The 14,973-nt window shown below is 30.9% G+C and overlaps 1 protein-coding gene and 1 long non-coding RNA gene across 2 annotated transcripts; one reads left to right on the top strand and one right to left on the bottom strand.

Moving 5' to 3' along the window:
- Positions 1–1,657: 1,657 nt before the first annotated feature.
- LOC145051945 (uncharacterized) lies at positions 1,658–3,569 on the bottom strand. The gene is made up of 4 exons (XR_013683878.1): positions 3,405–3,569; positions 3,051–3,255; positions 2,182–2,234; positions 1,658–1,821 (listed from the first exon to the last, which is right to left on the bottom strand). It is a non-coding gene; the product is annotated as an uncharacterized LOC145051945 (long non-coding RNA).
- Positions 3,570–11,625: 8,056 nt separating this feature from the next.
- LOC145051944 (uncharacterized) lies at positions 11,626–14,611 on the top strand. The gene is made up of 3 exons (XM_078999767.1): positions 11,626–12,972; positions 13,908–14,177; positions 14,324–14,611. Exons 1-3 carry the CDS (start codon positions 12,940–12,942, stop codon positions 14,339–14,341), a joined length of 321 nt encoding a protein of 106 aa, XP_078855893.1. The 5' UTR covers positions 11,626–12,939; the 3' UTR covers positions 14,342–14,611.
- Positions 14,612–14,973: the final 362 nt, after the last annotated feature.

The raw sequence follows: 14,973 nt of genomic DNA, 5'->3' as shown, positions 1-14,973 counted from the left end.
TCTGTGGCATTGATTGTACAAGTTCCGCCGCTGTCCAGCCCACGTTATAGGGGAGGAAAATGGAGAGAGAAAGAGCAGATGGATTCTATCCCCACTACAGGCTTAGTAAATTAGATTGAATTTTGGCGTCTGATAATTGTCTGGCTGGTTTGGTCGCTACGTAAGTTTTAGCTCTATGGGGCTACATTCTGACCACACTCTAGTAATTCTTGTTACAACATGTCCCAGTTTTGGGCCAACTCCATTTAAAACTTTTAATTATTGGGTGTTGTGTTATGTTTTAGCTATACAACTCACATTTTCTAGGCTTTCTTACTTGGGTCACGCTGATCAAATTCTAGCAAAGAAATTGAGGGCGGTTAAATGTGCCCTATGATTTTGGAGGAACAATTCTCAGAACGTGGAGCGACCTGAATTTACTGATCGCTCCAACAAAATAAATGATTTCAGAGTTAAATGTTGAGTCTAAACTGTTATCGTCATAAAAACGTCTTCAAAGAAGAAATTGGAAAAACAATTTTTTTTTGAGATAGATTGGAAAAAGAGACTATACGTAAAACAAAATGCAAGAAAAAAAATTGGATGTCGAAGGTGATGAAAACATGAAGTTCTTTCATTAAATTATATATGGTAATAAAAAAGAGAGAACGACAAATCAAGTGCATATGTAGAAATGGGCCGAAACCCTGAATTTGTTTTGATTTGTTGTATTCATTATTTGGCTTTCGCTAATAGATAAAATTAGAACATGGGTGGTTTAGACTCTTTTATGGTAACGGAAGTTAGAAGACATATTGATGAGACAACTCTTTGGAAGGGTAATATATCCACAAGATGGATTAAGTATCTCCATCATAAAGTTAATGTTTTTTATTGGTATGTTCGGTTAAATGAGATTTCTACTCGAGTTAATTTGGACGTGAAAGGCTTTGATATTCCTTCCATGATTTGTGGTATTTGCAACTCTGACATGTAAGACTTGGAGTATATTTTCATCTCTTGTCAAACGGACTCGACCATATGGAGTTTCATGGGAAGATAATGTGATTCGATCATTCTGGCTTTTGTCACTATCGCGGATGTCGTGCATCGGATAGAGGAATCTTGACTTTCTAATGTCCAACGAATGGTGTTAAAGGCTAATAATTGTCAATATGTAGTGTCTCATTTGGAATTTCCGCAATGATATTCTTTTCGATGGTCACAATTTTAGAAGAAATTTATTGATTGGTAGAATGATTGATTATTCCTACAGTTGGATTGTGCATACAAATATGAAAATTAGTATTTGCGATAACTTCTTTATAAAATCTTCTAGTTGTTCAAAAAAAAAGATAGTGTCTACAAAATCAGTGATTATTTTGATGATTAGACTGTTTTTTATTATTTTATTAAAAACAATAAACATGATTAGCATGATTTAATCTATTATTTGTATATTAAGTAAAAACATAATTATTATATATAATAAAAACCAAGTGTTTTGAATAATATGCTTTGGGGTTTTAAAATTTAGCCACAATAATCTAGCATGTTGGCATGTTTGGTATAAAAAAATAAATTACAAAATTTGTCCTCATAATTTATAAAAAAAAAAAGGTCCATTTGCAATATCTTTTATAAAAATGGTCCATATGTGTAACAACGTGAATTTCAAAACAAAAAATTTCATTTTTTTCACAATCATTTTCACATAAAATGTTTCATAAAATATCCAGTAATAGTTATCAGAACATATCGTATCCCAAGATCACAAAAATCAAATCCTCTCTCTAGTGTGTACGAGTCACGCCGACGCTTTTCCACGGTCCTCGCTAGTACCTGAAACACATAACACAACAACTGTAAGCACAAATGCTTAGTGAGTTTCCCAAAATACCCTTACACACATACGCCTTTCCAGGCCACACTCAACACGACCTTCCGATCCATGTGTCTCAGGGGACTTCCGTCCCAATCCCAGTAGACCTTCCGGTCCTACTCGTATCAACCTTCCGGTCCATGACTCCCTGACCTTCCGGTCCACGTCATAATGCCTTCCGGCCCATATCATACATAACATACATATCACATACATAACGCATACAGAACATGCAACGCAAAACATGTATCTCATAACATACAAGACTTTCCGGTCACACATAGGTACCTTTCCAGGTACAGTATAGTGAGAAGACTCACCTTTGATATCTCGGTAAGTCTCTGTCTCGGTAGAAACGTGATCTAGCCTCCGCCTAATCACATAAAGCAAATACTCCCATAAATATAACTATACTCCAACCTTTCTTAACATCCTCAGAAGGGTAAAAGACCATTTTACCCCTCTCCTGGCTCAAAGGCCTTACTGTTGACCAAACCCTAAAGTCAACAAAAGTCAACTGTCAAACTTTGACCCGACTCGTCGAGTGCACTTGGGCGACTCGACGAGTCTACACGTGTCCACTGACCCTCTTAGTCCCTTTCTTGGCACGTCAAGTTCTTTTCTTTACTCGACGAGTCACACCTGGCATGAATCACGGGGCCACCCCAACTCAACTCGCCGAGTCTCAAGAACAACTCGGCGAGTACCGCCTTGAACCCCAATCCTCTAATCCCTTTCTGAATCACTGAGTTATCCCCCAACTCGGCAAGTCTACTCACAGAGCTATTCACGTGAAGCCCTAACCCTACTCGCCGAGTCTCAAGAACAACTCGGCGAGTTCATGCCATGCACCATCTCTATTGACCTCCTGGGGTCAGATCTGTGCCCCTAATCCACAGATCTGGCCTTCCCAAGCACGAAAGTCACATAAAGCTCGAAACTTGATGCTTACATATCAACATAATGGCATCCAATGGTGATTTAGTCCCAAAAATGGCAACCTAAGTCCAATAATCCCAAAATGACTCATAAAGCTCCATGGGATAAAGTCTCTGGACCTCTTTGAGTCCAGATCCAAAGCACAAACTCGAGAGGGCACTAAATACTCTACATATTCTTCTTCTAAAGGGTTTAAAAACCCTAACTCTATGAATCAACACCCAAAACTGGAGAAGGTCCGAAGGAATACCTTAATATGAAGTCTTTGATCTCTGAAGACACTAGATTTGCACTTCCTTTAGCCTTCTTTTGCCTTGGTCACCTTCTCCTTCAAATTTCACCAACAAATGATCAACAATGGCCTCTCTTCACCTCACAAGCGATCTAGGACTCTCTCTCTGGGGTGTGGTAGCCGCAATGGACGGCCATAAGGGCCTTTAAATAGGTCTCAAAACCTGGAAATTAGGATTTCATTAAACAGCGTGGACTCGCCGAGTCCAGTTGTGAACTCGCATACGAATCTGCGACCATACTCGGCGAGTCTAGACGCCAACTTGCCGAGTTCCCCCACAAAACCCAAAAATAAAGGAACAAAATCTCATACCTGGACATCCGGGTGTTACAATATGTTTAAATAGTGTACTCTTTTCCTTTGACATTCTGGACACAAGACTTTCATATGTAATATGTTGGAAGCTTTGGTCTATTTATAGAAAATAAATCTCAAAAATATCCTTATAATTTGCAGAAAATGTTCATGTGCCGAATATTTTCCACAACGGTCCATACGTTTAACAAAGTTGAGAAAATGATCATTGCCTAATAGATAATTTACAAATTGTATAAAGTGGCTATTGGAGTTTATGACTTTGACAATGACAATTGAAAATTATCGATATGCCCCATTGTAAAATGGGGAAAAGACAATTTCTAATTTAGATAAAAACAAATACTTGTAGGCCCTGGTTTTTTACCTTAATTTCTTATGAATATTTGTAAGGTAAAAATATGTAATTATATCCCGTTTATTTTCAAAATCGGTTATATCGGTGGTCCCTTCCTCTGAATCGGATGTCCCCCTGGACAACAATGGGACCATGAGTACCTGATTCTATTCATATTTAATTCAAAGAGTATTGTAATTGTCAACTTCAAAATAATGTATCATTATGAGGGCATGATGAATAACTATTATCCTGTGATCGTCATAAATATGATCATCTCACCCTTGTAGAGAATTTACCTAGATTTTGACTTTGTCGTTATTTAGTATGATAAGGTTATAATAAATAGACATAATTTATTTGGTAGGGTAATAAATTATTATTATTTTTTATATATTTGGTAGTTTTTTATATTCTTTTACATAATTTACTAATAAATATATTTATTGTTTATGAAATATCATTTCAATTGGGTATTATATTTTAGGTTATATTTTTACACGGTTTACTAATAAACTATGTTTCGTTCATCTTCTTTGACCAACATTGTCCACATCGGCGAACACCGTCCACCTCTAGCAACAATCACTACCTTCTATTATTGTCATTCACCATAACAACCACTCCTCTCCACCATCCACCACCACCACCAAGAAACTATTCTAAAATCAGCTTCAAACTACAACAAAATCAATACAAATCTCATGAAGAAAATTGAGGGAGATGGATGTGGGGGTAGGGTGGTTTTAAAAAAATAGCAGGAGAGGTAGATGAGTAGAGAAATATGCGAGCGGCGACATGAGGAATGTTCGCAGTAGTAAAAGGAGGGGTGGGCCATTTTCACCGAAGATGAGAATAAGGAGATTGTATGTTTTGCAATGTTTTTAAAAATCGAACATCTAAAATGGTATTTTCCTTTTTCTTTGGAATTGTGTTGGCCGGAGAAGAGGGTCGGAAAATTGATGATGAACATAAAACATGAAAATGATTAAATGTGTGCAAAAATGAATTTAATGGTAAATAATGTATAAAATATGAATTTAATGGTATTTATTAAACAACAAATGTGAGTGTAATGAAGTTCTAGGAGACGTAGACCTTGTAATAGCCCAATCAATGTGATATTTTGTTGAACAACAAATATAAATTTAATGGTAAATCATATAAAACATATATATAAAAGTGACTTGATATGTACAAACATGAGTTCATTCCATATAAAGTTATTATCCATATCATGAATGGTATCACTCGTTTATTCATTTTCAGAATATATCAATTTCAAGATAACATTGTGAAACATTAAACAATTGGTTTTTATTGTTTCAAAATTTTGTATGGTTGGTTCTTTTAGATAATTCCGTTAAAAATAAGAGTTAACTACTATGAAATGACTAATTTACCCCTTCTATTTAATTCATCGATTTTTCATGTTTCCTTTATCATTTATATTGATGATTTTAGTATCACCAGACATTACGTGTAATTAAAACTAATATGTGAGATAATGAACTTATAAATTTACTCACTATTATATGTTTGATGTGTGTGGATAGCACATATATAAAACCAAATTACAAGTCGGTATGATAAAATGAAGGGATCAAGGGGGTCGTGCCCCATTGTTGGGTCCTAGGGGCAGCACCCCTAGCGGGGTCCAAGGGGGAGAACCGTCAATTTTGAGTTAGGATCATAGTGGAAAATATGAATTCAAGTGGGTGATTATCGTAAAAGTGACAAATGTCGTCAGTTTTGGAAACCATCGATCATGCTAGTAATTTCGAGATTACTTGACTAATTCCGAAGATGACAACCCTAGTTGCAACTCTAATTGTCATGTATAAATACGACTCTTCTCTTTGAGTTAGGGACAACCTTTTCTCAACTCTTATTCTTCTTTGATGAACTCAAAATTCTTCTAGTAATTTGACTTATGTTACTTATTTGAGCCCTCAATATATTTATATTTGTAATTTTCATCCAAGTTTTTTCTTTATATTTTTTCATTCATTTTAAGTTATAATTTTTACATTAATGTGAATCAAACTATAATATATTTTAAACCGAGTTAAGTTTTGACTAAAAAAAAATATTGATTTAAAAATAATAATAATAAAAATCAAAATTGTAATATACTCTAATATATTCATGCCCTTTACAGTTTTTTTTTAAAAGGTCAAACAAAAGTTATCAAAACTGACTCTATGGTCCAATTTAATATGATCAAATATTCACTGGTAAAATCGGATCAATTTTGATGTTCGTTGGTCAAATAAGTCAAAACTCCTTAAATCTATGATTCTAACAAACTTGTATAACCATTTTTGTAATTTACATTTATATAGTTTTTCTTTTAGGTTTCTTAATTACGTTTTAACACATAATATTATTATGTTTGAAAAATATAATATTTATTTAAATCATTTGATTGGAAAAAAGGTTTGAATAAATGTAGCAATATCGTTACAATTTTGTTTTTATTAAAAATATATATAATAGTTAAATAAAATCCACAACAATACTAAAACCTCTTGTATATTTATTAAATTACATGTTATATTTGAAAACATGTATCGGTCCGTTTTCGAGCCATAAACTCAAAGTATGCAAATCTTAAAATTTGTAAATGAATTTTATTTTTACAATTTCAAGCTAAAGAAATCCTCTCTATACCCTCTGATGGCTAAAAAATAATATTCTCCAGTGATTTCAAAATAAAAATAATATGAAAATAGTGTTTTTTATACCTACAAATTATCCGGCAGGATATGAGCTGAAAATGGGCAGATTTAATAATACATAGAAGTAAATTGTCACTGACGAGTCTAAAACGTAATGGTTCACTATTTGAATGAAACCAAGAAAAAGAATCAAAGATAGGCTTTGAAACTCATGATTTATACATATTTGTTTTTACCAAAAATATTAAGGTGATTCACTTAAAATATTTAAGACAGTTCACAATTTATATTTTTATATAATGAATTATAAAAATAAAAAAAATAAAAATAGGCAGGTCAAGTGACTAGCCTCGCCACTGAAGATCGTATGTGATATTGCAAAATTCATAGGTGGTCAGAGGTCTAAATCACCTGCTAATTGAGTTGCTATTTTTGATTTTTTTTAGCTAAAGTTAGCTAAGTAATTAAAGTTTTGGGTAATAATCTAGTAAATATATTTCAAAAGTGCAACACATTGGTACAAAACTCGCCTAACAACTATTGTTGCATTCTACTCTAGTGCAGTTTCGGCCGTTAAATACTTGAATAACACATGACAACATTTATCTCCAACGATAACAACAATTTTATGCAACCCTCTTGTACAAAAACAATGCCCTAAAATCGGTTTTAAAGCATCGTTAAAATCTCAGATCTAAAAATAATATCATCGACTTTCAGCTATTATGTTGTGTTTCCTAAGTCTTTTTCAACAAGAGAAGTGAAAGGAAGTGGAAAAAAATGAAAAAAAAATAGTATGTCCGAGTTTTTTAATGGAAGAAATGAAAAATAATATCATCGAATTTCAGCTATTATGTTTTGTTTCCTAAGTCTTCAAAAAGAGAAGTGAAAGGAAGTGGGGAAAAATGGAAAAAGAACAGTTATTACGAGTTTTTTTTTAATGGAAGTGGAAGAAAAACAAAAAATAAAGATTATTTGACAATCTTAACTCTTGACTATTCTCTCAAAATGGACGGATTTGGAGAGAAAGTAATCAAATACAAATATAAGATTAATCACTTTACCGATTTCACAAAAAGTTACTTGGTCTATAATCACAATTTTTTTTAATGTTTCTCACGTAAGTTGTGTTCTCCATCATCAAACAACTCCATTCTCCCCCCTTTCTTTTATCTCCTAACTAGGTGATAACGGTTGGTTTACATTAATAAAGCAACATATAGACTATAAGAATAACAATCATCAACCATGCAAACAAATATTCTAACTTGATTAGGTTTTCGAAAGTTGTATATTTATAGCATTTTAAAAACGGAATATTGATTTTAAGAGATTATATCCTGATTTCTTTAACCACATTAAAATCAGGATGTATATTGGAGTGACACATAACAAATATAATATATATATATATTCTTTTATTAGTATAGGGAGATTTTCTTTTCCTTTATTAAAATCAAGAAGATTGTATTACAGTCGAATTAACAATGAGATTCAAATCCTAATACTCAATACAAACAATGCAGACACGATATGACTGATAATCGAGCAAAGGAATTGAGTCGTTATCTCAACAAAGGTAGAACTCACAGATTTTACAGTTGAAGACGTTTTGATCCAAGCAAAAGTACTTGCTTCGTTTCTTACTATATAGCCCTGATATATTGATGTCTTGGTTTCACGTTGAAATGAATATTTATTGTGTTTTGAGGGGTATTAGTGGGAATGGCTTATGTGGGCACTTGATAAGGATGGCATGAGAACATGAGAACTAGAAGGTAGATCAACATGTTTTGGCTTGTGGGGGTTTTGTAACGTAACTTCGAGAGAGAGAGAGAGAGAGAGATTACTCTCACACAAACATTTCAGTCTTCAATGATATTTTTTAACATTCAAACTCCATTAAACCCTACACAGTTTAATGGATTTCCACATCATCATCATTATATTTTTAAACATAATTATAAATTTAAAAATAAAAAATATAATATTTAAGGAAATACACTACTTAAAAATACATTAACTAAACCAATTTTACTATATAAAATGGAAACAAACATTTGTTTTGTTTTTTATACAAGATAAATCACATCATTTCATAATTGTACACTTTTTACCTTAATTTCAAATTTTACTATGATTTTTGTCAAAAGTTTTTAATCTTTTTTAGAAAAAAATCATCCAATGGGTTTTCTTTACAAATTAACCTTTTTAATTCTTTTGAACTTTATTTAAGAAAAATCAAAACTTTTAAACAACTTTTTAAAAAAATTTACTAAAATTTTACACTTTTTACAACTTTTTGTTGCAACATGTTAAACTTTTCTTACAATTTTTTGACAAACGTTTTTTACTACTCAACGCAAAATTGGTTTTCACTTTCTATTTTCGATCTAAAATGAATCGAATAACAAAGTTGGTTTTTATGTATTTAAACCTATTTATCATGGCTGGTTGTATGAGTTTCGTTACAAATTAACTTTCATGTCTTGAACTTTTTCTAAGAAAAATCAACTCTTGAACAACTTTTTTTTTAAATTACAAATTTTTTACACTTTTTAAATCAATTTTTTTTAACATTTTAAACTTTTTTACAATTTTTGACAAATGTTTTTTTAGAAATTTCTAATATCGAATCATCCCAAAATTGGTTCTCTTTCTATACTCGATTTGTAATGAATCGAATAACAAAATTGATTTTTATGTATTTAGATCTTTTTTTTTTATTGGTTGTATGAGTTTTGATCTATTTCTTGTGTTAGTTGTAAAAGTTTTTTAAATTATTCTAAAAAAAAGCTTAAAATATTATAAAAAAATCATTTTAAAAAGCCTATAAGGTTCTAAATAATGTTTTAAAAAAAAGTTAAATATATTGCAAAAAAAAGTTATAAAAAGTGTTAAAAATCCCAAAGGTTTTGTGAAAAGTTGTAATTTTTCTTTTGTAAAATGTTTTAAAAAAAAGTTGTCAAAAAGTCTTAAAATTTCGATTTGTAAAAAAAAATAATGAAAAAATCAATAACTATTTTTTGAGAAATTTCTAAAGAAAAAACAATTATAAAATCTTTTACCAAGTCTAAAAGGTAAAAACCATCAAAAATAAAGTTTAACAAAATTATTTCTTGGCAACTTAAAGAAACTAAAATAGTTTGTTCCAAAAACTGTTGGGTAGCATAGCGTAGCGTTTTTGATGTATTGCGTCCATTGAGCTCGGTTAATAGTCCAAGTTTTGTTACTCCGGTTTGGGCCTGTCCAACCGAGAGCTGATAGGGTTTAATATAAATATATATGCTTGCATGCATATTAGGTTAACGATTGATAGCGATTACGATAGATCATAGATTATTTCTTCATCGCTCTTGTAAACCCTAACTATCTATAACATTTTTTTTTATTCTAAGACAATGTATATTTTTTTTTTTCTATCTAAGATATTGTATAACTTGTTTTTCGTTATAACTTTTTAACTTCCAAATCTAACATATTAAAACATTGTACCTCTTTTTTTCTCTTAGAATATGTTTTGTATTTGTTACTTTGTTACAAATATAGTGTTATACTTTTACTTATTTGTTTCTATTAAGAGATTGTACATTATGTACAACATTATGATTTTCACATCAAACCTATTTTTTTTAATGTTGTACTTTAGCCTCCTACTTTTAACTAATTTTCCTATAGCAATGTAATTTTAAGTTCTAACATATTAACACATTGCATTTTGTAAATCTAATATTTTAAGACATTGTATCTTCAGTATTTTTTTTTTCCAATAAACACATTCTAGTTTGAAAATCTACCAATTCTAGCATTATATCTTCATTTTTTTTTCCTTTTAAGACATAATATTTTGAAGATCTAACCAATTCCAGCTTTTTACTCTTTATTACGACATTATATACATTATCTACCTAACATATTGACATTGTACTTCTAATACCTTTTTAGGGCATTTCACTTTGAAAATGTAATCTTGTTATATTTTAGTTACTGCTTATAGGTTTTACTTTCATTTTATTCGTATAAGAGATTTTTGATATTTCATATTTGGACATTGTAGTTTTATTATCTAACCGGTTATGGGAATTATAATTTCATGTATTTCATTAAACATTCCCTATCAAATCTACTTTTAGTTTTTGCATTTTGAAAATACACACTTGTTTTAAAAATAAAATACTTTGAGTCCAATTTTAACATCATACTTTCAAAGTCCAATCTTTCAAGACATTTTATCTAATTATCTATTGAGTCATACATATAGCACTTCAAAATTTATCTCATTTATGTCAATACATTTAATTAATTTATTTTTCTATTATAACATTGTATAATTTATAATTAAATTTTTACCAATTACAACATTATAACTATTTTCAAAATCCAACATATTTAATATATTTTCTTTCTCTTCACCAAGTGTAGTTTATTATTACAAGAGTTGGAATCTAGAGATTCTGTGTTTAGTGTGTGAAACTGTCAATGGGAGAGATTCTAGAAGGTCAAAGTAGTCAATCAGTACTAATGTATAAATAAATTAAAGGGATAAGATATTATTTGGGATTGTGTGTTTACTCTTGTGAAATTGTCAATGGGACAGATTCTAGAAGGTCAAAATTGTCAGTCAATTAAGATGTTAACTTTCTTTCATCAGGAAGTATTGTGTTTTACAAAAATTGGTTTCTAGATAAATAAAGTGGTCAAGTTTTAGGGATTTTGTGTTTGGTATGTGGAAAATATCAATGGAGGAGATTCTAGAAGGTCAAAATAGTCAATAAGTTAAGATGTTAACTTCTGTGTCTTCAAGAAGTAAACATGTTTGAATTTGGTTCCTTTTTTTTTTAATCTTTTTAATACTTTCTAATATGAAGAACTAAACATGTTTTAATTTGGTTACTATTTATAGCAAGTTTTATCCATTTAAGACAGATGTATCTTTTTTCTGTCAAGACATTCTATAACTTATTTTTTGTTATAACTTTTTAACTTCTAAATATAATATGTTAAAACATTATACCTCTTTTTTTCTTGATATTGTCATTCCACTTTTAAGCATCATTGAATTTTTTGGAATCTAACCAATTACAACACAATGTACCTTTTTTTTTTCATAATTTGGCTACGCAGTAATAGCTTTATTAAGATATTATACGTTCAAAATCTAACAGATTAAGACATTGTATATCTAAAAGTTTTTTATCACGACATTTTAGTTTTTTCCTTAATAAGACTTTGTACTTTAAAAACAAACTCGATAATTACATTTGATTTTTAGTTAGAGCATTATGCATTCAACATGAAACCTATTATCATTTTTTTTTTAAATTCTAAACTTGTTCATTGTGGATACAATTATAGATAGCAATACATTGTACTTTTGAAATCTTCCAAATTTTAGCATGATACTTTCAAATGTAATGTTATTCTTTCAATATCTAACATGTTATGACATCGCTCTTTAAAATCTAATCTCTTTAGACATTGTATTTTGAAATGCTAAACTTTTCTCTCCATACTTTTTTTTGTTTACCAAATTAATCATCGAACTTTTCTTTATATTTTCTATTAAGAAATCCAAATTGATTATTTTTTTTCTTATAAAGTCAATTGAGTTTGAAAATATAATCAACTATAGAATTATACTTTCAAAATCAGACCATTAAGACATCGTGCTTACATTTTTTCCTATTAAAGACATTTTACATTGAAAAACTAAAGTTATTTATTTTCGGATACCAATAATAGTAATGCATTAAGATATAATAGTTTTTTTTTTGTTAAGACCTTATACATTCAAAATCTAACCAATTATAATAGTATTGTACTTTTTTTTTGCCATTAAGACGTCATGCTTGCAGTATCCAACCATCCATAACATTATACTTTCTGTTATAGCTTTATCAAAATGTAACCTTTTAAGGCATTGTAGTTTTAGTTGTTTTTATTGCACTTTGAAAATCTAGACTATGAAGAGATTGTAATTTAAAATTTTACACTTATTAAGACAATGTACTTTTAGTATTTTTCTTAGTACATCACTATATTGTTTGAAAATCAAACAAATGTAACATATTCTTTCCAAGCTATTCAGACATACTTTTGACATTATAAATATTGTTTTTATTCTATAAAAGCCATTACACTTGGAAAAAAAAGAACTTGTTTAATTTAGTTAACGGTTTATATTCTTATAAATTTTATTTTTTCATATTAGAAGATTGTTCTTTGAAAATCATACCAGTAGTTACATTATAATTTCATTTTTAGCGTTATGCTTTCTGTTGCGATATTGAAATCCGGGTCATCTGCAATCAACAACCCAAATCCTGCAAGTTTGACCCAGGCCAAGCTGGTCAAAAGTCAACGGTCAACCAAGTCACCAGTCACCACGACGTGGAGACCTTTGGCCACGTCGTAGACATGATAAAACATTTTAGACGACATGCACGGCATCGCCACGTCATGGACCCCCCTTGGATTGATGAGATTCTCTTTATAGGCTTCGATAACTTTGTTTATGTTTGCTGAACAACAACATTTTTTGGGCTCGGTATACCATTCCACCATCTCTCAGTGATTTAAGTTTTGTTGCATTTAGTCATGAACTTGTGACCCTTGGTACAATATAATGATAAAAGTTTTGATTTTGCTTCTGTTGCGTTTGATTTGTAGAAACCATCATCTTCCAACATGTAACAACCTGTAAGTTAGGGCTATACGTTTTAAGTGATTTTAGTTATAATTATTCATTTTATTGAAAAATTAAAACTGATGAATATGATAGTTATTAGCTATAATAGAAATACTTATTATAAAATTTATTGTTGAAATGTTGAAATAAAGTGTAAAAATAAAAGATTATTTAGGATAAATAATTGTAACAAAAGTTGTAGTAGTCGTGCTGACGAGCCTGCAAATATAAATAAAAGATTATTTTTCAAAGTTTCACGTTCAACCCTACATGGAAACGTTTGTCATAAAAAGTGAAATGAAGATTGGTTGTTCGTTAGCCAAAAAACAATCTAAACAAAAGTTGATTTTCTCGAAAATATGAATTTGTCGATATAGAATGTCAAGATCGGAGTTTGTATGATTTAAAATACTATATTTACGTAGTTATTAGGTATCGATGATGCAGTCAATATAAGACTAAGATTGAATACTTTCGACATTAGTTTTGTATAAATATCGTTAAATCTCTTTAAATCTATTATTGTGCTCACCATGCTCCCAAGCTAACTTACAAAGTTACAAGCATAATGATATCTGCTAAGAGATTTAAAGAGTTTAAGGTCATTAATATAATAAATAGATGTAAGACCTGTAATAACTAGTTTATGCTTATGTTTTTGTATCAATGTTAATAGATGAAGAAGGTCATTAATATAATAAATAGATGAAGAAGCTTTGTTGCAGAAAAAGCTGGATGAGATCAGGAAGAAGAAATCTACTGCTAACCCTTCTATGAATGCTTTAATTGTGCAGGGTTCGGTAGCGGATGATGAGTTCGGCGGCGTGGAGGTCTGGTCAACCGACTCTGAAGATGATGAAGTAAGGAAGCCTTCTCATGGAAAGGCTTATGTGGCGAAAGAAGAGAGCAGTGGTGGAAAATGTTTGATGGTGTCCGACGTATCTCAGATGAGGGGATACAACACGGATGGTGGGAGTGAAGACACGAAGGAGCAACAGAATTTGTGCTTTACAGCTAAACCGCTCAGCGTGCAGTTCAATGAGCTTGATGAACTGATCAAGAAGGTACAATCCGTTTTTGTTTCATTCAAAGTCCCACAATGCTCATACGAAAAGGAATTAAAAAATGTTAATTCAAGAATCTCTCATCTAGACAGTAGTTTAACTCAAACTCGAGTCACCAATTCTAACCTAACTGACCAATTAAACAGGTTGTCTTCGAAGAGTGAGGAACGGAGGATGTGGATCGAACTGAAGGAGTCGGAGTTAATCAAAACAAAAGATGAAAACATTTATTTGCAAAGAGACAATTTAAAGCTTTTAAAACAGCGAAATGTTTTTTGTTTGATTGCTAAACGTCTTTACACTAATATCACTCAGCTTCATTTGGATTGTGAAATAGGACAAAAGATTCATCGCATGATTTTACCCTTCCTTGAGTTTAAGGAGGATGAAATTGATGTTGAAGCGTATAATTATAAATGTGTTATTTCGTCTGAGGAAGTTAATCCGACTTATATGTATGGACTGGACAAAATCGAATCTTTCATTAAGTCCAAGGACCATAAGGACATGCTTAAAAACATTTTGGATGAAAATGATAAACTGAAACTGAGGACCGAAACCATACAAAAATTTGACTCATTAAACGCCAACTTGAGCTCAGAAAATAAAATTGATGTTGAAAATGCATCTGAGCTTAATGAGGACGACAATATGAGTGAAATTTCTGTAGAGGACACAGTTGATTGCTCAGAATTTGTCAAGAGTGAACCCGAAAACCACAAGAATCTCATCTCAGAAAATTCAGTGGAGTTTGCTCGTTTGTCCCAACAAAAGTCCCCGATCCTTGCAGAGAAGG

The sequence above is a fragment of the Lactuca serriola genome, chromosome 5 (assembly GCF_051521515.1).
Source record: "Lactuca serriola cultivar US96UC23 chromosome 5, Lser_US96UC23_V15, whole genome shotgun sequence".
In the NCBI taxonomy this organism is placed as follows: domain Eukaryota; kingdom Viridiplantae; phylum Streptophyta; class Magnoliopsida; order Asterales; family Asteraceae; genus Lactuca; species Lactuca serriola.
The sequence above is the reverse complement of the archived record's forward strand: the minus strand, read 5'-3'. Positions and strand labels throughout refer to the sequence as shown.